The sequence below is a fragment of the Phyllobates terribilis genome, unplaced genomic scaffold, assembly GCF_046119375.1.
Source record: "Phyllobates terribilis strain yellow unplaced genomic scaffold, ASM4611937v1 Scaffold_4__5_contigs__length_816908805, whole genome shotgun sequence".
Taxonomy (NCBI): Eukaryota; Metazoa; Chordata; class Amphibia; order Anura; family Dendrobatidae; genus Phyllobates; species Phyllobates terribilis.
The window spans coordinates 516,466,707-516,494,548 of record NW_027362764.1 but is presented as its reverse complement, the minus strand read 5'-3'; the positions used below and the strand labels follow the sequence as shown (position 1 = coordinate 516,494,548).

The 27,842-nt window shown below is 43.3% G+C and overlaps 1 protein-coding gene across 2 annotated transcripts in view; it reads left to right on the top strand.

Annotated features, from left to right (window-relative positions):
• Positions 1-27,245, top strand: part of LOC141265607 (Y+L amino acid transporter 2-like) — a 77,978-nt gene extending 50,733 nt beyond the window's left edge. Inside the window, exons 10-11 of one of the 2 annotated variants that reach the window (XM_073678869.1) lie at positions 7,585-7,687; positions 21,319-27,245. In XM_073678869.1, the coding sequence (XP_073534970.1) occupies positions 7,585-7,667 (83 nt within the window). In that variant the 3' untranslated portion in view covers positions 7,668-7,687; positions 21,319-27,245. Of the gene's footprint in view, positions 1-7,584; positions 8,095-21,318 lie in introns of those variants that run through there. The other variant, XM_073678868.1, reaches the window with a different exon arrangement.
• The last annotated feature ends 597 nt before the right edge of the window (positions 27,246-27,842 follow it).

Genomic DNA, 27,842 nt, shown 5'->3' with positions numbered 1-27,842 from the left:
CAATCATGTGTATCGTCCCACCAAGTTTCAGTGATTCCAATGACATCATATTCCTTTTCCTGCATTAGTAGTTCCAATTCTCCTTGTTGGTTGCCCATGCTTTGTGCATTTGTATAAAAACATTTTAGTTTGTGATTGGTTTCTCTTCCTCCCATATTTTTATTATTTAGATTTTTTTGTCTTTGTTCTTCTTTTCCACTTCCAGTAGCAGAGATCTCAATAGTATTTGTCAGCTGTATGGCTTTTTCTCGCCTTTTGCTTCCCTTCCCACATTGTTCTAGTTTAAAGCTCTTCTGATGAGTGTAGCAAGGCGACTTCCAAATACATGTTTTCCAGTCTTCGTAAGGTGCACCCCATTTCTAGCAAGTAGTCCATCGTATAGGTAATTCATTCCGTGATCCAGAAATCCAAATCCTTGTTGACGGCACCATCGACGTAGCCAGTTGTTCACCTGTAGAATCTTATTCCACCTCATTGTTCCATGGCCATCCACTGGGAGGATGGATGAGAAGACCACCTGCGCTCCCAATTCTTTCACTTTCTTGCCTAAGTCTTCAAAGTCACTGCAGATGGTTTCCAGGTCCTTTCTTGCGGTGTCATTTGTCCCCACATGTATTAGCAGGAATGGGTAGTGATCTGTAGGTCTGAAGAGTCTTGATATCCTGTCAGACACATCTTTAATTTTTGCTCCTGGAAGACAGCACATTTCTCTTGAGGTTATGTCTGGTCTGCAGATAGCGACCTCTGTTCCTCTTAACAGGGAATCCCCCATGACCACCACTCTCCGTTTTTTCTTCACAACATTCTTCTTTCTCCATCCAGGAGGATTCTGAGGGCTTACAAGGTTATTCATTGCTGGCAAAGTCTTATCTTGCTGTATTTCTTCATGGTTCTCCTGTGTGAGAGCCTGGTACTGGTTCCTGAGCAGTATGGGTGCTGACTGCCTCTCGATCCTCCTGCTTCTGTGGGTCACATGCTTCCATTCCTCTGTTTCGTCAGGTGCAGTTCGAATTTCTTCTCTTTCTGAATCATGAAGAGATAATTCTGCTCTGTCTAAGAACTCTTCACCTTCCTTAATGATTTTCAAGGTAGTTAACCTCTCTTCTAGATTTCGCAACTTTTCCTCCAACAGGGACACAAGCTTGCATTTGTGGCATGTGAAGTCTGGCTTTTCCACTGGCAAGTCTGTGAACATGTAGCAGGATATGCAGCTCACCAAATGGCTCCTGGACTCTTCCATGTTCTTATTGTTAATGTTCTGAAAACAGTGAAAAAAGCTTAAAAAAAAAGCTTCAAAATGCGCGCGCCGGTAGGCGCGCGGTTTACCGATGTCCTCTTTTCAGCTCCAACAGCCAAAATCCAGTGTTCTTTGAGCTCGCGGAGACTCTTCACTTACCCCAAAATGCAGTGGGAATATGCAAATTATCTCCTCAGGACTCCTCCCCTGGTTTACCGATGTCCTCTTTTCAGCTCCAACAGCCAAAATCCAGTGTTCTTTGAGCTCGCGGAGACTCTTCACTTACCCCAAAATGCAGTGGGAATATGCAAATTATCTCCTCAGGACTCCTCCCCTGGTTTACCGATGTCCTCTTTTCAGCTCCAACAGCCAAAATCCAGTGTTCTTTGAGCTCGCGGAGACTCTTCACTTACCCCAAAATGCAGTGGGAATATGCAAATTATCTCCTCAGGACTCCTCCCCTGGTTTACCGATGTCCTCTTTTCAGCTCCAACAGCCAAAATCCAGTGTTCTTTGAGCTCGCGGAGACTCTTCACTTACCCCAAAATGCAGTGGGAATATGCAAATTATCTCCTCAGGACTCCTCCCCTGGTTTACCGATGTCCTCTTTTCAGCTCCAACAGCCAAAATCCAGTGTTCTTTGAGCTCGCGGAGACTCTTCACTTACCCCAAAATGCAGTGGGAATATGCAAATTATCTCCTCAGGACTCCTCCCCTGGTTTACCGATGTCCTCTTTTCAGCTCCAACAGCCAAAATCCAGTGTTCTTTGAGCTCGCGGAGACTCTTCACTTACCCCAAAATGCAGTGGGAATATGCAAATTATCTCCTCAGGACTCCTCCCCTGGTTTACCGATGTCCTCTTTTCAGCTCCAACAGCCAAAATCCAGTGTTCTTTGAGCTCGCGGAGACTCTTCACTTACCCCAAAATGCAGTGGGAATATGCAAATTATCTCCTCAGGACTCCTCCCCTGGTTTACCGATGTCCTCTTTTCAGCTCCAACAGCCAAAATCCAGTGTTCTTTGAGCTCGCGGAGACTCTTCACTTACCCCAAAATGCAGTGGGAATATGCAAATTATCTCCTCAGGACTCCTCCCCTGGTTTACCGATGTCCTCTTTTCAGCTCCAACAGCCAAAATCCAGTGTTCTTTGAGCTCGCGGAGACTCTTCACTTACCCCAAAATGCAGTGGGAATATGCAAATTATCTCCTCAGGACTCCTCCCCTGGTTTACCGATGTCCTCTTTTCAGCTCCAACAGCCAAAATCCAGTGTTCTTTGAGCTCGCGGAGACTCTTCACTTACCCCAAAATGCAGTGGGAATATGCAAATTATCTCCTCAGGACTCCTCCCCTGGTTTACCGATGTCCTCTTTTCAGCTCCAACAGCCAAAATCCAGTGTTCTTTGAGCTCGCGGAGACTCTTCACTTACCCCAAAATGCAGTGGGAATATGCAAATTATCTCCTCAGGACTCCTCCCCTGGTTTACCGATGTCCTCTTTTCAGCTCCAACAGCCAAAATCCAGTGTTCTTTGAGCTCGCGGAGACTCTTCACTTACCCCAAAATGCAGTGGGAATATGCAAATTATCTCCTCAGGACTCCTCCCCTGGTTTACCGATGTCCTCTTTTCAGCTCCAACAGCCAAAATCCAGTGTTCTTTGAGCTCGCGGAGACTCTTCACTTACCCCAAAATGCAGTGGGAATATGCAAATTATCTCCTCAGGACTCCTCCCCTGGTTTACCGATGTCCTCTTTTCAGCTCCAACAGCCAAAATCCAGTGTTCTTTGAGCTCGCGGAGACTCTTCACTTACCCCAAAATGCAGTGGGAATATGCAAATTATCTCCTCAGGACTCCTCCCCTGGTTTACCGATGTCCTCTTTTCAGCTCCAACAGCCAAAATCCAGTGTTCTTTGAGCTCGCGGAGACTCTTCACTTACCCCAAAATGCAGTGGGAATATGCAAATTATCTCCTCAGGACTCCTCCCCTGGTTTACCGATGTCCTCTTTTCAGCTCCAACAGCCAAAATCCAGTGTTCTTTGAGCTCGCGGAGACTCTTCACTTACCCCAAAATGCAGTGGGAATATGCAAATTATCTCCTCAGGACTCCTCCCCTGGTTTACCGATGTCCTCTTTTCAGCTCCAACAGCCAAAATCCAGTGTTCTTTGAGCTCGCGGAGACTCTTCACTTACCCCAAAATGCAGTGGGAATATGCAAATTATCTCCTCAGGACTCCTCCCCTGGTTTACCGATGTCCTCTTTTCAGCTCCAACAGCCAAAATCCAGTGTTCTTTGAGCTCGCGGAGACTCTTCACTTACCCCAAAATGCAGTGGGAATATGCAAATTATCTCCTCAGGACTCCTCCCCTGGTTTACCGATGTCCTCTTTTCAGCTCCAACAGCCAAAATCCAGTGTTCTTTGAGCTCGCGGAGACTCTTCACTTACCCCAAAATGCAGTGGGAATATGCAAATTATCTCCTCAGGACTCCTCCCCTGGTTTACCGATGTCCTCTTTTCAGCTCCAACAGCCAAAATCCAGTGTTCTTTGAGCTCGCGGAGACTCTTCACTTACCCCAAAATGCAGTGGGAATATGCAAATTATCTCCTCAGGACTCCTCCCCTGGTTTACCGATGTCCTCTTTTCAGCTCCAACAGCCAAAATCCAGTGTTCTTTGAGCTCGCGGAGACTCTTCACTTACCCCAAAATGCAGTGGGAATATGCAAATTATCTCCTCAGGACTCCTCCCCTGGTATTCATCGACAACAAATTACATAACATAATGTCTGTAAAGCGCTGTGGAATTAATGGCGCTATGTAAATGAGTCAAATAATTAAATTTATAAAACAACATCATATGTTGTATATGCATTGCAGGATAGGAGGCAGCTGGGGCAGTTTAGAGGATGTAGTAAATTCAGTAGCAGCCCCCTCAGCTTCTGGTGCTCACAGGCGGCACTGTCCCAGCAGACACCTCCCCTGCCCTTAGTCTGTGCCCAGACTGCTGACAAGAGCAGAAAGGAGATGTTACAGTAAGGACATGGGTCTTTTATTATATTATTATTATCTATGGGAGCACAGGTAGTTAGATTAGCAGTTTATTTTGCAGCTTATTTTGGTTGGCGCCTGTCTTCTTTTCCTCTCTCTCCAAATGGGGGTGTCATACAGAAGAATGGGGAACACTAACCATTAAGCACTTCCATTAGCCTGATGGGGAATTCTTTATTGGCCAGTGTCTACATGGCACACATCCTTAGTTAATGTCGGCACCATGTGCAGCAGAGTGGCCAGATGAAAGCCTCACAAAAGTTATTGTGATTCCACATTGTATGAGGTTGCGCCCTAGGCAGTTGCCTAACTCTACCCAACTCTTGTTCCAGACCTGCTTGTATCAATATCTCTATGGAGTTCTAAAGGCCCCGTCACACTAAGCGACGCTACAGCGATCCCGACAACGATACGACCTGTCAGGGATCGTTGCTGCGTCGCTGTGTGGTCGCTGGTGAGATGTCAAACAGTCAGATCTTCCCAACGACGCAGCAACGATGTGGCGACCCGTAACGATCTGTATAACGATGCACGCCTATGTGTTTCTGTGTCTGAGTCGTCAACAAGATCGTTGGTAAGGTGTCAAACACACCGATGCATGCTACCCAGCGGGGCCTCAACGATCAAAAAATGGTCCAGGCCATTCCGACACGACCAGCGATCTCACAGCAGGGGCCTGGTCGCTGCTAAGTGTCACACGTAGCGAGATCGCTACTGAGGTCGCTGTTGCGTCACAAAACTTGTGACTCAGCAGCGATCTCGCTAGCGATCTCGCTTAGTGTGACGGGGCCTTTAGTCTAATGTGTATGGGGGCCTTTACTTCTACTTACTTTGTAATAATTGTTTACCTGCTACCAAATAGAAGGCATGGGCCACACAGACTTTTGGTAGTGTTACTAATTCATTTAAGGGTTCGTTTATATGTGTTATAGTGTATTATTGTCCAATTAATAATTGAACAGCACATTGACCAATGTAATGCAATAGGGCTGTCAGATTACAGTTTTTTCACACAGACCAAGTGTCCGGTTGAAAAAAATCACAGCCTGCACTATTCTCTTCTGCATCTCGGATTAGATTCACCTACACAAGTCTACTGGTGCACAAAATAAACCGGATCACATACAGAACACCTGTATAGCATCCAATTTTTACGGATACATTGCAACTTTTAACTTAGGAAACTGTATCTGATCATGTACATTTTAAAATGTTATTGTATAAATACAGATGCCACACAGATGAAATATGAATGAAAATGCTGATGAAAATTGAGAGCTTTCAGGATGAAAATTGTACGATTTTTCATACACTCCTCTGACCCCGGCTTGTTAAGTGTTAGCTGCGGTCCACAAGATTGCATACAATGCAATGTATTTCTTTAGTCTGTAGGTGTATAGCTAATAGTTAACATGAACCAGTTGCACTACAAAAAGTCTCTGTATAACCCTGGACTGAAAAACCTCTGATATTGTCACTCGTCCACCTTTCCTCATTAGATCTTCAGAACAGATGTCACAATATCCCAGCATTACTTTCTCGTCATTGACCAGAAAGGGAGTAGTCTAGAAAATTGCAATGTTCTGACATAATAGCAATTATACAATGATTATTCAAGTTATTCTGTCAGTCAAGAGCATTGTTCATTTATGATACATATGTTTAAACTACCTTTTTTTATCTCCCTAATTAATAAAATATGTTAGGACAGATTATATGACGTTTGTATCTTGCCATCGGTTTGAATCTGTTTTCCTTTTCATCTGTTTTTCTTTTGGTTGTCAAATTTGATAATTTTGTAGTTGGAACCCAAGTGCATTATTTTATAAAATGGTCAGAGTATTTTTTTTATGCAAATATACATAAAAAAAAATGCAACAAATATGGCAAACACAGTAGGATTTACGAAGGCACATGGGCTAGAAATGTGGTTTAATTTGTGCCAAATACTGTAACAAAAAAAGTACATGAACATCAGTGCTGGAGTCACCATTTTTGGAGCAGTTTCTAGAACATGTGTGTACTGGCTTCTTTTGGCTCCACGTGACATGATTGTGGGAAACTGATTGGCTACTTTGGCACCCAAAGACATGCTGAAGGCCCCCATTGCTGCCTTGGTAGTCCTGTAAATCTTGGTACTCCTGTAAAGCTCAGCTGCAGGCTGATTTTATAGGAAACAGTTATTTTCACTAGTAATTAGTAAAAACGATCAGTATGTTCATGAAAAAAAAATAAAGTACAAATGTAAAGAAAAGTTTATTTAAAAAAGTAAAAACTATTCAGATCACCCTGTAAATAATAAAGATAAAAAAATAAACATATTTCATGTTGCAGTGTCCGTAAAAGTTCAGTCTATCAAAATATAAAACTAATATTTACGGTAAACGGGGTAAAGAGTAAACTAATCAAAACACGAGAATTGTGTTTTTTTCATTCACCACACCTCCCTTAAAAAATGCAATAAAAAACTATCTAAGTGTCGTATGTAGTCTAATCTGGTATCAATAAAATTGTCAGCTTATTACGCAAAAACAAGACCCCATGCAGCTTCATTGATAATAAAATGAAAATGCCAGTCTTGGAAAATGGCAACACAAGCTAAAAAATTTAATTTTACAAACTTCAGAATTTTTTTTCATATGTTAAAAATAAATCTGTGCAAGTTTGGTAACACCCTAATCATACTGACCTGACAAGTAATGTTTCCTGGTCATTTTTACTAGACAATAAATCCCATAGAAGCAAAGACCCCCAAAATATAGTGGAATTACATTTCACTTTTACATCCCATTTGAAATTTTTACCAATTTTCAGGGCATTGTATAGTAAAATGGATGGTGTCATTCAAAACTACAACTCGTCCCACAAAAAAAACTAGACTTAATACAGTTATGTCAGCAGAAAAATAAAAAAGTTATAACTGTTGGAAGAAGGGGAGGGAAAAATGCAATCAAAAAGACAAAAGTTTGCTGGGGAGACAAGGGGTTAATGTCTTGGGCCGCGTTTATTATGCATTTTAGACAAGTGCCAGACACATTGAAGGGGGCTGGAGAGAAGAGGGTGGCCTAAATTGTGATCATGGGTGACAAAATTGCGTCAAATATTGATAAAACGTTGAATACTAGAATAAGCCAACTAACAAATGTATAAACTCAGACAGTCTAAAGATGCACCAGATTTATCAACATGCGTATATATGCATTGTGTAAAATGTAAACAACTTTACCTAATGATTTCCAATATGTGTGAACCCAGTCTTAGATATATTCTTCTCTTTAACAATCAACTGATTTGCTTACAGGTTTAATTTCCCTGTACACACAGAAGTTATGCATGTGCTGTCCTGCCGAATCAGCAGATGAAGAGGAGGATAAGTTGAAATAAAAAGCTCCTGCATATGTCGGGTGACAACCTGTAAAATCTTTCCCTTAATATTACAACTTGTAGTAGTAAAAGAACACTCCTGGAAAAATAAATACACTGTGTTATGCCCAGTACAGGGCTTAAGAGGGTAGAAAATGATACAGGGATTTAACAACATCAAAGTAATCAAAGAACACTAAATAAAAGTTGTATGTGTGTTTTGCTTGGAGTGTCCCGTTATGGCTATATTCATTTATGATATATTAAATGCATTGTACATTTTTATTATTTATTTGCAAAAACATTAGGTTTATGAAAGTTGGGCAGCTACTGTAAATCTGTCACATTATAAATAGTGTTGAGCGAGTATGTTTCATTAACTTTTCGGCGAGCACGCTCGGGTGCTCGCCGAGTATTTTGGCGTGCTCAGCATTTCTTTCACTGTCACCGCGGCTGCAAGTGTTACGGCTGTTAGACAGCTGTGACATATGGAGAAATTGCCTGTCAAACTCTGTCAATCTCTGCATGTGTCACAGCTGTCTAACAGCTGTGACACTTGCAGCCACGGCGACAGTAAAAGAAATGCTGAGCACGCCAAAATACTCGGGGAGCAACCGAGCGTGCTCACCAAAAGGGTTAATGAATCATACTAGCTCAACACTAACTATAAACCATCTAAAGTCACTATTTAATGTATGTTTGAAAATGTAATCATGACTGGAGAGCAAGCAGCAAAAAGTGTACAGTTTTCCCCAATGTGTTCAGAAACGTATTCATTATTGCAACTTTGTCTAAACAGAAAGAACATGAAGATATTTTGTTGTACTGTTATGGTATATTGCATTTACATAGGAAACCTGTATTTGCTACTTTTATAGTTGAATCAGGCAGGTACTGACATGGTTCTATGAGAGTGGTGTACAGAACCAAACTTTCTGTTGAGTTTGTATACCACTCTTTGTGCGTAGTCAAGCAATAGCTCAGTGCTTCTGCCTGCTCATCAGCTCACTGCAGAGCAGCTTTTTGTGAGGTTGTTGAGGGTTTTGATAATATAATCGGTGTATTGATTGATAATGTAATAGTATTGATAATGTGATAGGTGTTATAGCAGTATTTCAAAAGATTACAGTGTCTGTACATATTACACAGTACACTGAGGTAGAACACCCCTTTTTCTCCTCTCCTCCCAAAATAAAAAAAGTTTAGTGCTGCTAACATAAATACAGATGTAGTTATCCTTAATTTGTCAGATGGCACACCACTTTCTTAACATAGCCCTGTAGCTCTTCATCTGACAAATTAAGGATTAATATTTGTACATTGTCTTAGGATTATAAGCACCATCAGTGAATGAATTCTGCACCAGAACATCCATCATACACGAATACAGCATTAGAATCACTATCAGTAAAACAATGCAGCATTAGAGCCATCATCAGAACACAAAAAAAAAAAAATTACTAAAAACATCATCAGTACATGAGTATAACACCAGAAACATCATCGGGACATGAATACAGCACATGGACTACCATCAGTAGATGAATAAAGCACTAGAACCATCATCAGTATATGAGTACAGCATCAGAACCATCATCAATACATAAATACAGAATCAGAACCATCATAAGCACATGAATACTGCACCAGAATTACTATCAGTTCATAAAAACATGACCAGAAGCACCATCAGTACATGAATACATCACCAGAATCATCAACAGTCTTTGAATATATCACCAGTAATATCTGTATATGAATGCTACACCAGAACCATCATCATACTGCACCAAGCTTAGTACACCTATCAATTGTAATGTGAGGTCAGCCCCCGCCTTATACAATTGTATTGCATGAACCTGCCACATATAGTATGTCCTTTACAACGGTAAAGGGATTTAAGAAGTTATTGTTACCATCCATCTTCAGATTGCAGACCATACAAAAAACATGCACTGATAAGCACTATTCACATAGAATAGCACATGTGACATAGCACTATTAAAAATGTAAAGAGTAACTTAGCTTTTGGGAGAGATATATATATATATATATATTTTATATATATATATATATATATATATATATATATAATGTTCTAGGCCCCCTTTAAGTCTGAAACCGCCAATGAGCTCGTAAAAAATCTTTTAGAAGTGCACAGCTCAGGAGACATGAGCACACAGAAAATGTATGACTTTCTATTGCATCTCTACATTGCTATGTGTGTGTGATAAGCCACAAAGCCCCTGGGAGAAAGTCATTTGGACAGATGAGACAAAATTGGAGCTTTTTGGCAAGTCACATCTCCATAACATGGAGAAGGTTATGTTTTGGGATTCCTTTGCTATATCTGGCACAGGGTGACTTGAAGCCATGCAGGGTACATTGAAATTTTAAGACTATCATGGAAATGTGCTGCCCAGTGTCAAAAAGCTTAGTCTGATTCATAGATTATAGGCTCTCCAAAAGGAAAATGACCCAAAACACAGCTAAAAAGATTCAAGACTGGCAAGAGCAAAGCATTGGACTATTCTTAAGTGGCCTTCTATGAGCCCTGACCTAAATCCTATTGAACATCTGTGGAAGAAGCTGAAACACGCAGTTTGTAGAAGGCACCATTCACACCCGAGACAGGTGGAGCAGTTTGCTCATGAACAGTGGGCCAAAATACTTGTGGACAGGTGCAGAAGTCTCATTGACATTTACAGAAATTGTTTAGTTGCAACAATTGCCTCAAAATGTTGTGCAACAAAATATTAAGTTAAAAGGTACAATCATTTTAATTTTAATTTTATAAATCAATAGTGAAAATAAGCAACATTGTAATATATCTTATCAACTGAATCTGCTTCTTTCTCCTCTTGGACTGATCTTTCATTTTCAAAATACTCAATTTATGGGTAAAATCTGTATTCAGTTAAGACAGAATGTTACATTACTGAGATGGTAGTTACTATTGATATGATTCTATGTAGACAGGAGGAAGGAAGAAGAGGGAGGAGCTCTGTCTCTAGCTCCTCCCTTTCCTCTGCATAGACTCTTATAAGTAGCAAATTCCATCTCTTGTCTCAGTAATGTAACATTCTGTCTTCACTGAATACAGATTTTACCCATAAACTGAGAATTTTGAAAAAAAATGATCGGTCACATTGGAGAAAGAAGCAGGTTTCTCTGATAAGATATATTACAAAATTGTTTATTTTCACAGGTACCATTGAGTTGTGAATTAAAACGACAGTTACCCTTTAAGGGTACCGTCATTTTTGTTCAGGTCAGTTTCATTAGTTTTGTTTTCTGTTGAATTCAAAAGCAATGTCTGATTTCCATAAGCTCATATTCAGTAAATTAAAATTGAAAATGACCTTTGTGAATTTCAAGTTATTTCAGTGACCATTGTGGGGTTTTCTCACTTTAACAGAAGGGTATCAATAATTTTGTCCACGTGTGCACTAAATACTGTACGCTACTTTATACACTATATACTACACATACACTATACATACACTATACACATGATTACATACATTATTGCGTATATTATTTACTACACACACACAGGGCCGATTTTAGACAAAATGGGGCCCTGGGCAAAAGTTTAAAGTGGGGCTCCAAATGCTAACATATTGCACCACACACAGAAACATTTTGGTTGTATTTACATGAGTTGAATTCACACCGATAAACGAGCATGATCGACATATTGAAGTAATTCGAAGCTTGTTTCCCAGCCTCCTTACACTGGCTGAGGAAGACTGATGGGGACAGAACAATCACTAGTAGATCAATCTGTCCCATACAGTAAAATGTTATCAGCAGCATATCTGCAGTTTTCACCGACAATGTGCTGCTGAGAACAATGATTTTTGTTCCGGCATAAACAATCCAATAACTCAATGAATAGGCACATTTAGTTTGTTTCATAAAATACACCCCATAGTCCTTGACATAGTATAATGCACCCCATAGTCCTCCATATTGTATAATGCACATAATATAGTTATCCATATAGTATAATGTGCCCCATAGCCCTCCATATATTATAATACACTCCCCACAGTCCTCCATATTGTATAATACTCTCCCTATAGTCCTCCATATTGTATAATACACTCCTCATAGCCCTTCATATAATATAATGTGCCCCATAGCCCTCCATATAGTATAATGCACACCCAATAGTCCTCCATATAGTATAATGCACTCTCCATTGTCCTCCATATTGTATAATACACTCCCCATAGTTTTCCATATTGTATAACAGACTCCCCATAGCTCTCCATATAGTATAATACACTCTCCATAGCCCTCCATATAGTATAATGCACACCCCATACTCCTATATACTATATTGGGGACTATGGGGAGTGTATTATACAATATGGAGCACTATGGGGAGTGCATTATACCATATGGAGGACTATGGGGTATGCATTATACTATATGGAGTCCTCTATATAGTATAATGCACAGCACCATATCCTTCCTATAGTATAATGCATTCCCCACAGTCCTCAATATAGTATAATGCACTCCCCATAATCCTCCATATTGTATAATGCACCCCCCATAGTCCTCCATATAGTACAATGCACTCCCCATAATATAATGCACCCCACAGTCCTTCATATAGTATAATGCATTCCCCATAGTCCTCCATACAGTATAATGCAGGTCCCATATAGTAAAATAGTATAATGCACTTCCCATAGTCCTTGATAGAGGATAATGCAGCCCCCATATAATACATATAGTATAATGCACCCCATGATCCTCGATAGAGTATAATACAGCCCCCCATAGAATATAATGCAGCCCCCCTCAGAGTATAATGCAGCCCCCTCAGACTATAATGCAGCTCCCCTCATAGAGTATAATGCAGCCCCCTCATAGAGCATAACACAGCCCCCCTCATAGAGCACAACACAGCCCCCCTTAAAGAGTATAATGCAGCCCCCTCATAAAGTATAATGCAGCCACCCCTCAGAGTATAATGCAGCCCCTTCATAAAGTATAATGCAGCCCCCTCATAAAGTATACTTACGTCTCCTCGTTCCCCCCTTGCTCCAGTCTCTGCAGCTTGTCTCAGCAGCTCCACTGCTGGCTCAGCGTAGCGATGTCATCGCGCCCGCTGTGTCAAAGGCAGAGAGGGAATGATGGGAGATGGAGCATCACATGACGCTTCCTCCTCCATCATTGCTTTCAACTGTATCGGCATCTATGATGCTGATACAGTTGAATGATGCAGGATGGGTGGGGGCCGGCTCTGCCACCGGGCCTCACCGACTCACGGTCCCCATAGCGGCCTCATGGTGTGTCGGTATTAGCGTGGGTAGTGGGGGCTCTAGGCAGATGTCTAGTCTGCCCCTAACAGCAGTCCTGCACACACATATACCACAGTATGTACACAGTATTATATACAATTATCTATGCTGACTATCCACTGAAGCAGCAGGGGCCTCGACAACCCTAACCCATCCCAGAACAGCAGACATAACCAATATCAGAAGTCACTGGTCAGTAAAAAGAGGACCCAGTACAGAACAAGAAAGGACTGTGAACTCAGCTGTTACTCTCCCAGGCTGTGTAGACACTGAAACCGTCATCCTCCCCCCTACTAATGTATTTGGTCCGACTGCCTCTTGTGATGTGAGAAGAGGGAGCCATTATTTATAGACAGCAGTTTCTTTTTGTCCACAGGCAGCTGTAGAAAATAAAATCAGTGTTGTTAGAGAAGGCACATACATTGTTGGGAAGTCTTGGCCAGCCTGTTTCTTCAGGAATGGTGAAGGTCATTTCTGCAGCCGATTTAACCAAATAGACAATCTACTGTAGTTCTGAAGCCACTAAGAAGCAGCATCAATTTGTGAAGCTTCCACCCACTGACCACAGTAATTATGACTTCTATCAAACAGAGGTGGCATAATTATTGACATTTTCTGACACCAGGACTTTTTCTGCTAGACCCCATTTACTGCTGCTCTCCAGGAGAAGGAAGATGAAGAAAAGATAGGGAGGAAGAGTCAGTGTTTTAGAGGCAGCTCTGAGTTCTGCACAGGATGAATTCTGAGGACCATGTCTTAGAATGGCCAGAGTAGATAGGAAAGAGCCAATCAGCCCATTATGTTAGCGGTCCACCAGGAATCTACCCAGTAGGGCTGGTTGTCACAGTGGTTTCCGACAGTGTGCCAAATCCTTTGTAGAACCGATGCATAACAGACCCCATTGACTTATGATGGTGTCTGTCAGGTTCTGTTGTGGTGTGTATCAGGTTCTGTTGTGGTGTCTGTCAGGTTCTTGGCATGCCAGAGACGGTATGTCACTATTGCAAGACTCGTTAAAAGGTCGATTGTGACTTCTAGGATTGCTGCTTCCAATAGTTGGCGCTATAGAGTTCAAGTCCTCTTTCTGAAGAGGCAATTTGCATATTAAATTTCCAAGAGGAGCATTGCACGGCGAATAAGCCTCCTTACCTTGGCATGCCAGAGTCAGTATGCCACTCTCCACAAGGAGAACCGTTACTCCTTAGACTTCAGTCCAGAGCCTCTCACCTAGCCAAATCAGTTCTCATACTTTGCACTTACGAGGGCCAATAGCCCGAAACACCGTGTCTGCAAATTGAGATTCTGATTTGGCTATTATCCTAAGTCATATTGCAAGACTCGTTAAAGACTCAATTGTGACTTGTAGGATTGCTGCTTCCAATAGTTGGCGCTATAGAGTTCAAGTCCTCTTTCTGAAGAGGCAATTTGCATATTAAATTACCCAGAGGAGCATTGCACAGCGAATAAACCTCTGTACTGTGGCATGCCAGAGTCAGTATGTCACTCTCTACAAGGAGAACCATTACTCCTTAGACTTCAGTCTAAAACCTCTCACCCAGCCAAATCAGTTCTCATACTTTGCACTGACGAAGGCCAATAGCCCGAAACACCATGTCTGCAAATTGAGATTCTGATTTGGCTATTATCCTAAGTCATATTGCAAAACTCATTAAAAGGTCGATTGTGACTTGTAGGATTGCTGCTTCCAATAGTTGGCGCTATAGAGTTCAAGTCCTCTTTCTCTCTGAAGGGGCAATTTGCATATTAGGTTCTGTTGTGATGTTTGATGTTTGCAGTGCTATACAGCATTATTACTTTTGGGAGCTGTAAAAGAATCTGCCACAATGCTTTGATGCACACGTGAACACAATCAAATAGCCCCCAGACACATTAGACTAAAGTCAGTGGGATCAGCTGACAGTCTAATGTGTATGGGGGTCTCCCGACAGATAATGTCAGGGGAAAAAAGAATCCAGTGATTGGAATTTACACTGCCAATCTTTTTGCTTGGTGGGAAAATAAGCCGGAGGACTCTGACAGTGGCTGTCTCAAAGAGAACATAGGAAGTATTAGCTGAGTGTTTCTGTGTATTGGGAATGGGGAAAGGAAACTGTCAGCCTAACGACAGACAGCTGTTGCCTGTATATTAAAATTATTCTTTTTCCTACCTTCAGCTTTATAATAAACCATATACATGCAGAGGTTATATTAGTTGACACCTAGGATGTGCTCTACAGCAGATAACAGCAGCGGGCATACAATAACAATATATGCAAGATAAGTAGAAGAGCCGACTGTCAAAATAATTATTCCTCAACATAAATGAACACATTGTTTGCTATACAGAAGGTACACAAAGTTGGAAGTCATATTAACAATGGTGAAAGACGAGCAATGAATGTTTTCTTATTTCTAAATGAACAACTAACGTTCCCTGGAAAATGTAAATGAATCTATTTGCAAGCCTTTCAGGTTCCCGACTGGCGATATAGACATCAACAACAATACTTGTCAGTATGGAACTGTGCAGGAGAACTTGTCAGCTGCTACGTGGGCTCCTTATGGAAAGAATTCCATGATGTTTGTATAAAAGATCTGAACATGATAGAAATGTCAATTATCCAAATAATATAGGAAAGGTATTATTATGTATTAATGAGCAGTAACTTGTGGGGAAAGAAGTATTAAAGGGATAGTACAGTATTTTAAAAAACAAAGTCACAAAAGCAGGGGACTAGATAAAATAGAAAAATAACTTGTTAGATGTCCTGCAGTGATGGATTTCCATTCACTACTGGGTGCAGACAATCACTGGCTTTACGACTTATGGTAGCACTGTTGGCATGTGACTACTGAGGTCTGTAATAGATGTAAAGAACCACCGTGCAGCGCTGTTATTTTGGCATTCATCGCATTGTTCATGATGCTGTAATATTATCCCTGTTTCATGACATTGGTGTATTCATTATTGTTATTCTCTGACAAAATATGTAATGCCCCACACGTCTCCACATTCTCTATACTGAATGACATCACTAAATTCTTTGTATTTCATGATTTCACATTGTTCATCAAGATCCCTGTATAGAGATACAATGTAGCTACAGTGATCATCCATGTACTGTTCCATAACTGTTAGGCTATGTTCACACATCATGGTTTTTTTTGCGTCACAAATCTGCAGCAAAACTTTATCTTCAGGGGCATTTTGTTCAGTATTTTTCTTGCAGTTTTGCTGCGTTTTTCAGCGTTTTTTTCACTGTCCTTCTGTCTCTATTTATGCATGTACATAAAGTTCTGTGAAAAAAATAACCCCATTCTATTTTGCCATCAAAAACGCTGATGCAAATTTCAGCGTTTTTTTCACCACCCTTCCTGCGTTTTTTCAGCATTTTTTTGGATGAAAAAAGGCTGAGAGAAGTGACATGCTCTATTTTCCAAAAATGCATGCAAGGCACAAAATGCGCAACAACAAAAAAAACATGATGTGTGAACAGAGAATTCTGGTTTCTCGTAGACTTTGCTGGTACTGCAAAAGGCAGCTGAAAATTTGCATAAAAATCTGCAACAAAAAACGCTGGAAAAAACATGATGTGTGAACATAGCCTTACTATTATTTTTGTATTGCTACTTATGTGGCATCATAATCTTTATTATCATTGTGCAGATATATTTGTTTTCTATGTTCGAGTTATGAAATCACTGCTTTTTGCTCTGTCTCTACTGGGACTTCAGTGTTTTTTTCATCACTGTGGTATGATAGAATTTTGTGCATAGGTTTGCTGAGATTACTAAGAATTATTTTGCTGCACTTCTATCTGTTAACTGGTATTTGAGGTGACCTGATGATTTCTTTCCCACATAAGAGTAATACAGTAATATTCAATATATTGCACTTAAAGTTGAGGACCCTGATATAGGTTTTACATCTGGGCCTAGAAACAAAAAAAACAATAGCTTCTGCACAGGCCTGGCGTCAGCACCCGGCGCACCCGGGCAAGTGCCGGGGCCCTGAGCAGGCGGGGGGCCCACTCACCGTTGGGCATCCCGGAATGCTATAGGGCCTGTGGGCGGAGGATTCCGATGCCAGTGCCCCCCCTCCTTGCTCAGGGCCCCGGCCGGCACAATGCTTACCTCTCCTTGTGCCTCCGCAGCTCCGGTGTCTTCTGCGTCTCCTGAAAGATTTGAAAAAGTGAAAATGAGTAAAATGACACTAGAAAGGAGACATGGGGAAAAAGGTGCAACACAAATCAGGACTAAACCAATGTTTACAGTAGAAATGAAGCTCCAAGAAAATTAAGGACATCGATTGATCAGACTGGATTCTGAATATACTGTACAATAGCAGTAGAAAATTTAACATTCCTACATTCAACATTTTCTCAGCTTAGACTCATTTGTCTTACTAAGAAAAATGGGATAAGGCACTCCTACTGTCTTCGGTGCTCAAGTAGGGTCCCATCCCGTATATAGTAAATATAGAACTTGGCACTAGTAGTGGATGAAAGAAAAGTCATAATGGCACCATTACACTGCAGAGTTGCGCAATACCATAGCACTGCACACTTTCTCTTAAAGTTGGTTTCTCCACAGATATTATGTGCACCTGAGGAAGGTCCAACAGACTGAAACGTCATGCATACTCTGTGAGACAAATTTTTTGTTCAATAAATCACGACTATTCTTTCATCCACTACGAGTGACAAGTTCTATATTTACTATTGTCTGTCTTACTAGACATCCTCGACAACATTTTTCGTATTCTTGTCTATACCACGCACTTTGACAGATTTAATACATGGCACGGAACTATCTAAATACCTTTTATTTTATTGACTGTCTTACTTGGTACCGATTTATGTAGTGCAAGATTCATTACATTCAGTAAATAGATGAAAAATGCCTGTGTGTTGTACGCCAGAAATGTTACTCTAATCGGTAGCATTTCTGGCGCAGCGCAATGAGGCGCACACCACTTACTAGGGGTGCCGAATTCATTAGGCAGCATGCGCCTCGTAATAAAATTGGCCAATCAGCGCCGCGGGATTTCTGAAAAAAGATGGCGGCCGTTAGCGGCTCATCTGCGGGACGGAGCTGAGTGGCGATGCAGCTGGGAGATGAGCGCCGCGAGGCGCTCATCTCCCGGGCGGTAGCAGCGGAAGGACCGCCGGCGTCGCTGACCTCCATGCGGAAGAGAGGACCGGGGAGCGGCGCTGCGGGTCGGGATACTTCTGCTGCGAGCGCCCGCTCATGTCCCGGGTTCTCGCAGCGGAAGTACCCGCACAGGCAGCGCCGCTCCCCGGTGCTCACCAAGACGATTCGATGATTGGTCGCGGTCTTCGGACCCGACCAATCACTGATCTTAGCGCAAAAGTTAAACACCGCTGTGCTGATTGGTCGCGGACGCTGCCCGCGACCAATCACCGATTTGGGCGCCACATTTAAATATCGGCCGCGACCAATCAGCACAGCGGTGTTTAAATGTGGAGCCAAGATCGGTGATTGGTCGCGGCCGATATTTAAATTTGGCGCCCAAATCGGTGATTGGTCGCGGGCAGCGTCCGCGACCAATCAGCACAGTAGTGTTTAACTTTTGCGGCAAGATCAGTGATTGGTCGCGGGCCAAGACGGCGACCAATCACCGATTTGTGCAGCACATTTAAATAGCGGCCGCGACCAATTGGATGTCAGCACCGCTCCCCGGTCCTCCCTTCACACCCTAGCCGCATGGATGTCAGCGGCGCTGCCTGTGCGGATACTTCCGCTGCGAGAACCCGGGACATGAGCGGGCGCTCGCAGCAGAAGTATCCGGACCGGCAGCGCCGCTCCCCGGTCCTCCCTTCACACCCTAGCCGCTGATGTCCCCACAGTATCCGCATGGTGTTACAAAGGTCCAGACATCTGTGTTAAAAATCGCTGATTGGTCGCTGGCGCTGCCCGCGACCAATCACCGATTTGGGCGCCAAATTTAAATATCGGCCACGACCAATCACCGATCTTGGCTCCACATTTAAACACCGCTGTACTGATTGGTCGCGGACGCTATTTAAATGTGGCGCCAAAATCAGTGATTGGTCGTGCCCAGCGTCGGCGACCAATCAGCACAGCGGTGTTTAAATGTGGAGCCAAGATCGGTGATTGGTCGCGGCCGATATTTAAATTTGGCGCCCAAATCGGTGATTGGTCGCGGGCAGCGCCAGCGACCAATCAGCGATTTTTAACACAAATGTCCGGACCTTTGTAACACCATGCGGATACTGTGGGGACATCAGCGGCTAGGGTGTCAAGGGAGGACCGGGGAGCGGCGCTGCGGGTCGGGATACTTCTGCTGCGAGCAGTCGCTCATGTCCCGGCTTCTCGCTGCGGAAGTAGCCGCACAGACAGCGCCGCTCCCCGGTCCTCACTAATACGATTCCTCTCCTCGCTCCTCACCAATACGATTCGCTGATTGGTCGCGCTCTCCGCACATGACCAATCAGTGATCTTGGCGCTAAAGTTAAACACCGCTCTGCTGATTGGTCGCGGCCGCTGCCCGCGACCAATCACCGATTTGGGCGCCACATTTAAATAGCGGCCGCGACCAATCACCAATTTTGACGCCACATTTAAACACTGCTGTGCTAATTGGTCGCGGACGCCAGCCGCGACCAATCTGCGAGATTGGCGCCAAATTTAAACAATGCTCTGCTGCTTGGTCGCGGTGGCCAGCCGCGACCAATGAATGAGATGGGCGGCAAATTTAAACGCCGCTCTGCTGATTGGTCGCAGCCGGCTACCGCGACCAATCGGCGAGATGGGCGGCAAATTTAAACGCCGCTCTGCTGATTGGTCGCAGCCGGCCACCGCGACCAATCAGCGAGATTGGCGGCAAATTTAAACGCCGCTGTGCTGATTGGTCGCGGTGGTCGGCCGCAACCAATCAGCGAGATGGGCGGCAAATTTAAACGCCGCTTTGCTGATTGGTCGCGGCCGGCAACTGCGACCAATCAGCGAGATGGGCGGCAAATTTAAACGCCGCTCTGCTGATTGGTCGCGGTGGCCGGCCGCGACCAATCAGCGAGATGGGCGGCAAATTTAAACGCCGCTCTGCTAATTGGTCGCGGTGGCCGGCCGCGACCAATCAGCGAGAAGGGCGGCAAATTTAAACGCCGCTCTGCTGATTGGTCGCGGTGGCCGGCCGCGACCAATCAGCGAGAAGGGCGGCAAATTTAAACGCCGCTCTGCTGATTGGTCGCGGTGGCCGGCCGCGACCACTCAGTGAGATATCCGGCAAATTTAAATGCCTCTCTGCTGATTAATCGCAGCCGGCCACCGCGACCAATCAGCGATATCGCCGGCAAATTTAAACGCCGCTCTGCTGATTGGTCGCGGTGGCCGGCCGCGTCCAATCAGCGAGATGTCCGGCAAATTTAAATGTCTCTCTGCTGATTAATCGCAGCCGGCCACCGCGACCAATCAGCGATATCGCCGGCAAATTTAAACGCCGCTCTGCTAATTGGTCGCGGTGGCCGACCGCGACCAATCAGCGAGATGGGCGGCAGATTTAAACGCCGCTCTGCTGATTGGTCGCGGTGGCCGGCCGCGACCAATCAGCGAGATGGCCGGCAAATTTAAACGCCGCTCTGCTCATTGGTCACGGTGGCCGGCCGCGACCAATCAGCGAGATGGGCGGCACATTTAAACGCAGCTCTGCTGATTGGTCGCGGTGGCCGGCCACGACCAATCAGCGATATAGGCTGCAAATTTAAATGCCGCTCTGCTGATTGGTCGCGGCCGCCGGCCGACCGCGACTAATCAGCGAGATTGGCGCCAAATGTAAACACCGCTGTGCTGATTGGTCGCGGCCGGCAGCGACCGCTACCAATCAGCGATTTTGGCGCCAAATTTAAGCACCGCTCTGCTCATTGGTCCCGGCCACCGGCCGGCCGAGACCAATCAGCAAGATTGCCGCCAAATTTAAACAACGCTCTGCTGATTGGTCGATTTTATCGCCAAATTTAAACAAGCTCTCCGGTCCTCACTAACACAGTTCGCTGATTGGTCGCGGCCGCCACCCGTGACCAATCACCGATCTTGCCGCCAAATTTAAACACCGTTTTGCTGATTGCGCCCGGTCGCCCGCATACATATTCTAGAATACCCGATGCATTAGAATCGGGCCACCATCTAGTTTTTATTATAAATAGTCACTGTCTGTTCAGTAAACTTATCTCCATTTTATAACCAAGGTACAAAATAACAAAATGAAATATTTACAAAAAATGTCTTCTTATCCTCTTAAAAGTGCACTAAATTTACAGTCATTAATTATCTCTCTTCTATCTAACTTGCTATCTACTGTTTATTGTTAGGACTAACCCATCTCATGTAAAGGAAGATGCTGAGACGAGTTACGGGAAGTGGAGGTGGGGCTCAGCTTATGCTTGCTATGAACTACTGTACACAGAGCAGATAAAGCCTCGGGATCTCCATCTTATGCCACTGTGTATCTTCAGTTCCTACTCTATTATTACTATTAAAATTCCTGTCCATCAACTCTGCAAGCCAACCTTGTCGAAGGTACCTTTATCAACTTTTCAGTACTGTTTATTTTCTCATATAGTTGTCAGTTACTTTTAACTATTTCCAGTAGTACAAAAGATGTCTAGTAACATCTAGATCAGGGGTCTCAAACTCAGCCGGGTAAATGGGCCACACATAGAAAAAATTTGAATATGAAGTTACAAGTTCTTTGCGGGAGAAGATGATGTTTGTTTTCAGTGATACCATGATTTTTCTATATGACTTTTCGATCATCATTTTTGGAGCCTGTTTTTTATTCTATCTCACATGAAAAAACCCATAAAAAATAACCTTTACTAGATATCATTAAAATATTGCCTTAAGGCACACAAACAAATACTGTATAACATAGATGATTAAATGCTGTTAGCTCAGATGGATATATAGAAAGACATCAAGCTATAGGCTATAACGTCTAACAAGACAACATGTAGTCCAGAGAGACCCAACCATTCAGAGTCTCTCACAAAAGTCTATTCTTATATAACAGTCATAGATCATAATAGCAAGATTAGCCACTAAGAGTACCGCTAGAATATATTACTCATTTATTTTGATTCAAAAAAGATCCCCGGTGGAGGCGACATCAGTACAATATAAGATGATTCCTGGGTCCTCTAATTCATCTCAGCATATCACCTGTTAATGTGAATATGCTTAATAACTAACTGCAGTTAGCAGTATAATCACCAGGTGATAGTAGTACTCCAAAATTACAAACTAATATATAGATAAATAACTTCCCCAAGCTGGGATATAACAGCAGGTTCCCTTGTAAAAAGAAAAAAAATTGTGTTTATCATATGGATTATGGTACAGGTCTTCTCTTTTACTTCAATTTTTATATAAAACAGCATTTTTAGTGGCCGAATATTATTCCATTATTTTCAATTCTTTATTTTACTTTTTTTTTTAATGTTTTCTTTTTTTGACCCCCCAATGCGCCCCATACAGTAATATAGTTTTACAATAAGCCCCATATAGTAATTCTGGCCCTCGTCCTGTAATAATGTGTCCAATCCTGTTATAATGTCCCCTCTCCTATATTAATGTCTCGAATCGTGTAATAATTTCCCGTGTCCTGTAATGTCCCCAATCCTGTAATACTATCCCCAAGCCTGTAATAATGTCCCCATTGATGTAATAATGTCCCCAATCCTGTAATAATGTCCCTTGTCCTGTAATAATGTCCCTTACCCTGTAATAAAGTCCCCTGTAGTGCAATAATGTCCCCTGTCCTGTACTAAAGTCCCCAATCCTGTAATAATGTCCCTCAGCCTGTAATGATGTCCATCACACTGTAATAATGTCCCCTGTCCTGTAATGAGGTCCCCAAGCTTGTAATAATGTCCTTTGTCCTGTAATAATGTCCCTAATCCTGATCCCATCTTATAGTAATGTCCTCATCCTCATCCCATCTTACAGAAATGTCCTCATCATGGTCCCATCTTATAGCAATCTTCGCATCCTGATCCCATCTTATAGTAAACTTCCCATCCTGGTTCCATATTATAGTAATGTCCCTATTCTGGTCCCATCTTATAGTAATGTCCCCACCCTGGTCCCATCTTATAGTAATGTCCCCATCCTGGTCCCATCTTATAGAAATGTCCCCATACTTGTCCCCTTCTTGTAACAATGTCCCCATTCTGCTGCTCTTATATATACAATTCTTCTCAACTGACCTCGCTCCCTCGGCGAACAGCATCCTCTTCCTCCTCCACAGCCGGGGCACTTAGCAATGACATCATGTGCGGCCACGCTGGGATGTCGATGTGAGCTGCTGGCCTTTGATTGGCCAGTACCTGTTACTGGTATTGCGGTGCAGAGGCTGGTCTCTGCACCGCAATACAGTTTAATTTAATGTGCGTCTGAGGACACACATTCAGTTGAAGAGAAGCGCTGACGTTGGCAGGCCCCTGGTTCGCTGGACATGATTGTCTCAGGGGCCCAAGGGCCGCACAACAGAGCCTCAGGGGCCGCATGCAGCTTTGTGGGCAGCTTGTTTGAGACCCCCTCATCTAGAAGAATATACATATACAGATGAGATTATGATTGAACGACATCAAATAGTGGGACACTAACCATAACTTCTTGTGACGCTGAGTAATTTCTCATGGACAAGCCATGAGTCGGGATAGTCAGAGAGTCCGAGGTCAAAAGACAGGAGGGTACGTATTAAACAGAGGGAAGATACAAAGGCGTAGTCAGGTAATGGTCCGAGGTCAAAATACCAGAAAGATAACGTATCAGAACAAAGGGGTTAAGTAGACGGATGGTCAGAATGCGGTCCAATGTCAGGCAGCAAAAGATCATCAAGCAAAACACTAGGCACAGAGAAAACCAACCACACTTAGCTGAAGCTACGTCTAGCAGAGGTCTAGGACTAACAGCCCAGTTAAGTCGCCGGGCAATTACCTGGGACAGCTATTTCAGATGGATGTCCATATGAGAACGCACGTTCAGCTGAAATGTAATGCAGAGCAGAGATCCACCGAGTCCCTGCACTGCAATACATGCTGCCGGCCAATCAGAGGTAGGAGGCTGATGTCGGCGTGCAAGTCACTGGCGGTGCATGGCAGTGACACCATGCGCTGCCTGTCGCTGGCACGCTGAAGTCAGCTGCTGTCTTCTGCACTGGCTATGGAAGAGGATGCCGCACGTCATGGGTGCGGGGGAAGGTGAGTAGAATCGTTTATTTATTTTTATATTTGTTGGAGAAGAGCAGTCCAGGATGGGGGGTATTATACCAGCATGGTGGACATATATTACTGATAGGGGCCCATGATGGGGTACATTATACCAGGATGGGAGACATATATTACTGACAGGGGCCCAGGATGGGCGACAATATAACAGGAAGGGGCCCAAGATTGAGGACATTACACCAGGAAAGGGTCCAGGATTGAGAAATTATATCAGGATGGGGAACATTATTACTGGAACAGGCGTAGGATGGGGGACATTATACCAGAAAAAGCCCAGGATGGAGGATATTATACTTGGAAGGGGCCCCGGATAAGGACATTATTACAGAAAGGAGCCAGGATAGTGGACACTATTACTGGAAGGGGCCAGGATGGGGACATGATTACAGAAAAGGGGACAGGATGGGGGACATTATTACAGGAAGGGGGACATTGTTACATGAAAGGTTGAACACTAGTGATGAGCGAACGCGCTCGCCACTGCTCGATACTCGCCCGAGCATCATGGTGCTTGACAAGCTCGACGAGTATTTCCGGGTTGCTCAAGCGGGAACTCGGGTCCCCCCCATGCATGTTTGCCGCTCTTTAGAGAGCCAATGAACATGCAGGGATTGCTTGCCACGCACTGTAATGCCGTAGTCATGTTGGTTGTGGGCATTACAGTGATTGGCTGGCCGCACAGTGTCATCAGGTCTATATAAGACCTGGTGCCGCTATGCTCGTCACAGTCTATCCCAAAACCAGGCAGAGTAGGGAGAGCTGCTGCTGAGTCAGCGGGAGATTTGCTTGTTTATAGTTAGTAAAAGTATTCCACAGCATATCTATATATCCATCTGAACTAACAGTCCTTCTGGGGACTAGTCCAGCTGCATATATTCAGTGGTGATAGCAGGAGTTAGGCAGGTAGTGTATGTGGCAGACTCCAGTGCATATAGTGCAGGAGGGTACATATTTATTCACACTAGGTCTCTGTGAAGAATAGTATTAGTAAATTACAGGCCTGCTATTTGAAACCGTGGTTCTCTGTCAGACATATCACCTATAACAGAGTTCCAAAATCAGCCATTTCTGCCTTCCATTTCGTTGCAGTGTGTCGGTCAAGCCATTCACACTAGGTCTCTGTGAAAAATAGTATTAGTAAATTACAGGCTTGCTATTTAAAACCGTGGTTCTCTGTCAGACATATCACATGTAACAGCGTTCCAAAATCAGCCATTTCTGCCTTCCATTTCATTGCAGTGTGTCGGTCAAGCTATTCACACTAGGTCTCTGTGAAAAATAGTATTAGTAAATTACATGCCTGCTATTTAAAACCATGGTTCTCTGTCAGACATATCACATGTAACAGCATTCCAAAGTCAGCCATTTCTGCCTTCCATTTTGTTTCAGTGTGTCGGTCAAGCTATGCACACTAGGTCTCTGTGAATAATAGTATTAGTAAATTACAGGCCTGCTATTTAAAACTGTGGTTCTCTGTCAGACATATCACATATAACACCGTTCCAAAAACAGCCATTTCTGCCTTTATTGGTAAATTACAGGCCTGCTATTTAAAACTGTGGTTCTGTCAGACATATCAAATATAAAAGTGTTCCAAAATCAGCCATTTCTGCCTTCCATTCTGTTGCAGTGTGTCGGTCAAGCAATTCACATTAGGTCTCTGTGAAGAATAGTATTAGTAAATTACAGGCTTGTTATGTAAAACCATGGTACTCTGTCAGACATATCACATATAACTGCGTTCCAAAATCAGCCATTTCTCGTGAACATGGAAAATATTGCCCTCCATTTAAAATGGGCAAGGTGCGTGGCAAGGGACGGGGAAGTGGACGTGATGGTGATGGTGCATGCAGAGGCCGAGGAGGTGGGCATGCTGAAATTGTGCCACAACAAACACCCACATCTTGTCGCTCGACCTTCCTCTCCCAATTACTAGGGGACCGCAGCACACCACTATTGAACCCAGAGCAGTGTCAAAAGGTTGTTGGTTGGAGAGCAGATAATGCTTCCAGTCACTTTACCATCACCACCACCACCCTGTCTTCCACACAGTCAAGTCTCAGTAGCCGTGACTCTGGAACACATATTCCTCACCCTTATCCTACTTCCTCCCACCATAAAAAAGTAGCTAACAGAAACCAGCCATATATATGGATTAAATCTAAACATGTTCACACATAATATTAATGGCTGTCAAATCTGGGACTATCTAGAGGACAGATCATCTTACATAACTAGAGGGGAAGACGACATATGGTCGTCTAAATGATGAATAAAAACGTCCATAATATACAAAAATGGAATAAACTTTATTGTTCAAAATGTTAACAGGTTAATGTGAGATAAAAACACCAACAATAATTGCCATGTGGAAAAGAGCACACAGGAGAACTAGATAAACATGTATATGGCTACCATATGCAATATCTAAAGGATGTCAGTGTCTGTTTTTTGCACATATACATTGGAAAGGGGAACCTCAGCCCCGGGTATGGTGTAACAAATGATCAATCTATATGTGTACATACACAGTGATGACTGATGCCAAATATAACATATAAAGTATGAACATATTACCTGTAATAGGAGTCAGTACCCGGAGGATCACTAGCCTGTGAGCACAACCCCGACGCGCGTTTCGGCGTGGGCATTTATCAAGGGGCAATGAGTAAGTAACAAGACGTGATATTTAAAAGAAGTATGTCCAATCATCATGTGGCAAACCGCGGGCTAATGACACTAGTGCCCGCCCCGGAAATGACGTCCAGTGTCACGGTGACACAATGAAGCTTCCTAAGGATGCCGGACCTGAACCCAATCGAGATGGTTTGGGGTGAGCTGGACCGCAGAGTGAAGGCAAAAGGGCCAACAAGTGCTAAGCATCTCTGGGAACTCCTTCAGGATTGTTGGAAGACCATTTCTGGTGACTACCTCTTGAAGCTCATCAAGAGAATGCCAAGAGTGTGCAAAGCAGTCATCAAAGCAAAAGGTGGCTACTTTGAAGAACCTAGAATATAAGACATATTTTCAGTTGTTTCACACTTTTTTGTTAAGTATATAATTCCACATGTGTTAATTCATAGTTTTGATGCCTTCAGTGTGAACGTACAATTTTCATAGTCATGAAAATACAGAAAAGTCTTTAAATGAGAAGGTGTGTCCAAACTTTTGGTCTGTACTGTATATAACACTTATAAGACAATATAACATGGTATACGGCTGCATCATGATTTCTTGTTATGATGGAATGCCATTTCACATAAGGGTATATAATCTTGCTGTATATCAAAGGTAAGATGAATCACGTCGTTGCGGCAAGGATGGAAATCCTAGGGAGCAAGAACTGTATGCCATATCAAAGATGGATGCCACAGGACCAGAGGACCTTACAAAAATAAAAACCAAATTAAAAAAAATAACACATGGCAACATCATCCCACCATGCCAAGTGCCCAGAGACAACTGATCCCACACTTAGACACTCAGAAGAGCTGTTCACTTTCCCATTTGTAGATTCAGGCCTCTCGCCCGGCCAGCTTCAAGCAAGTCAAGAGGAGAAGGCGTGTAGCGATGCCCAAATATTTGAGCAGCCACGGTCACACGAA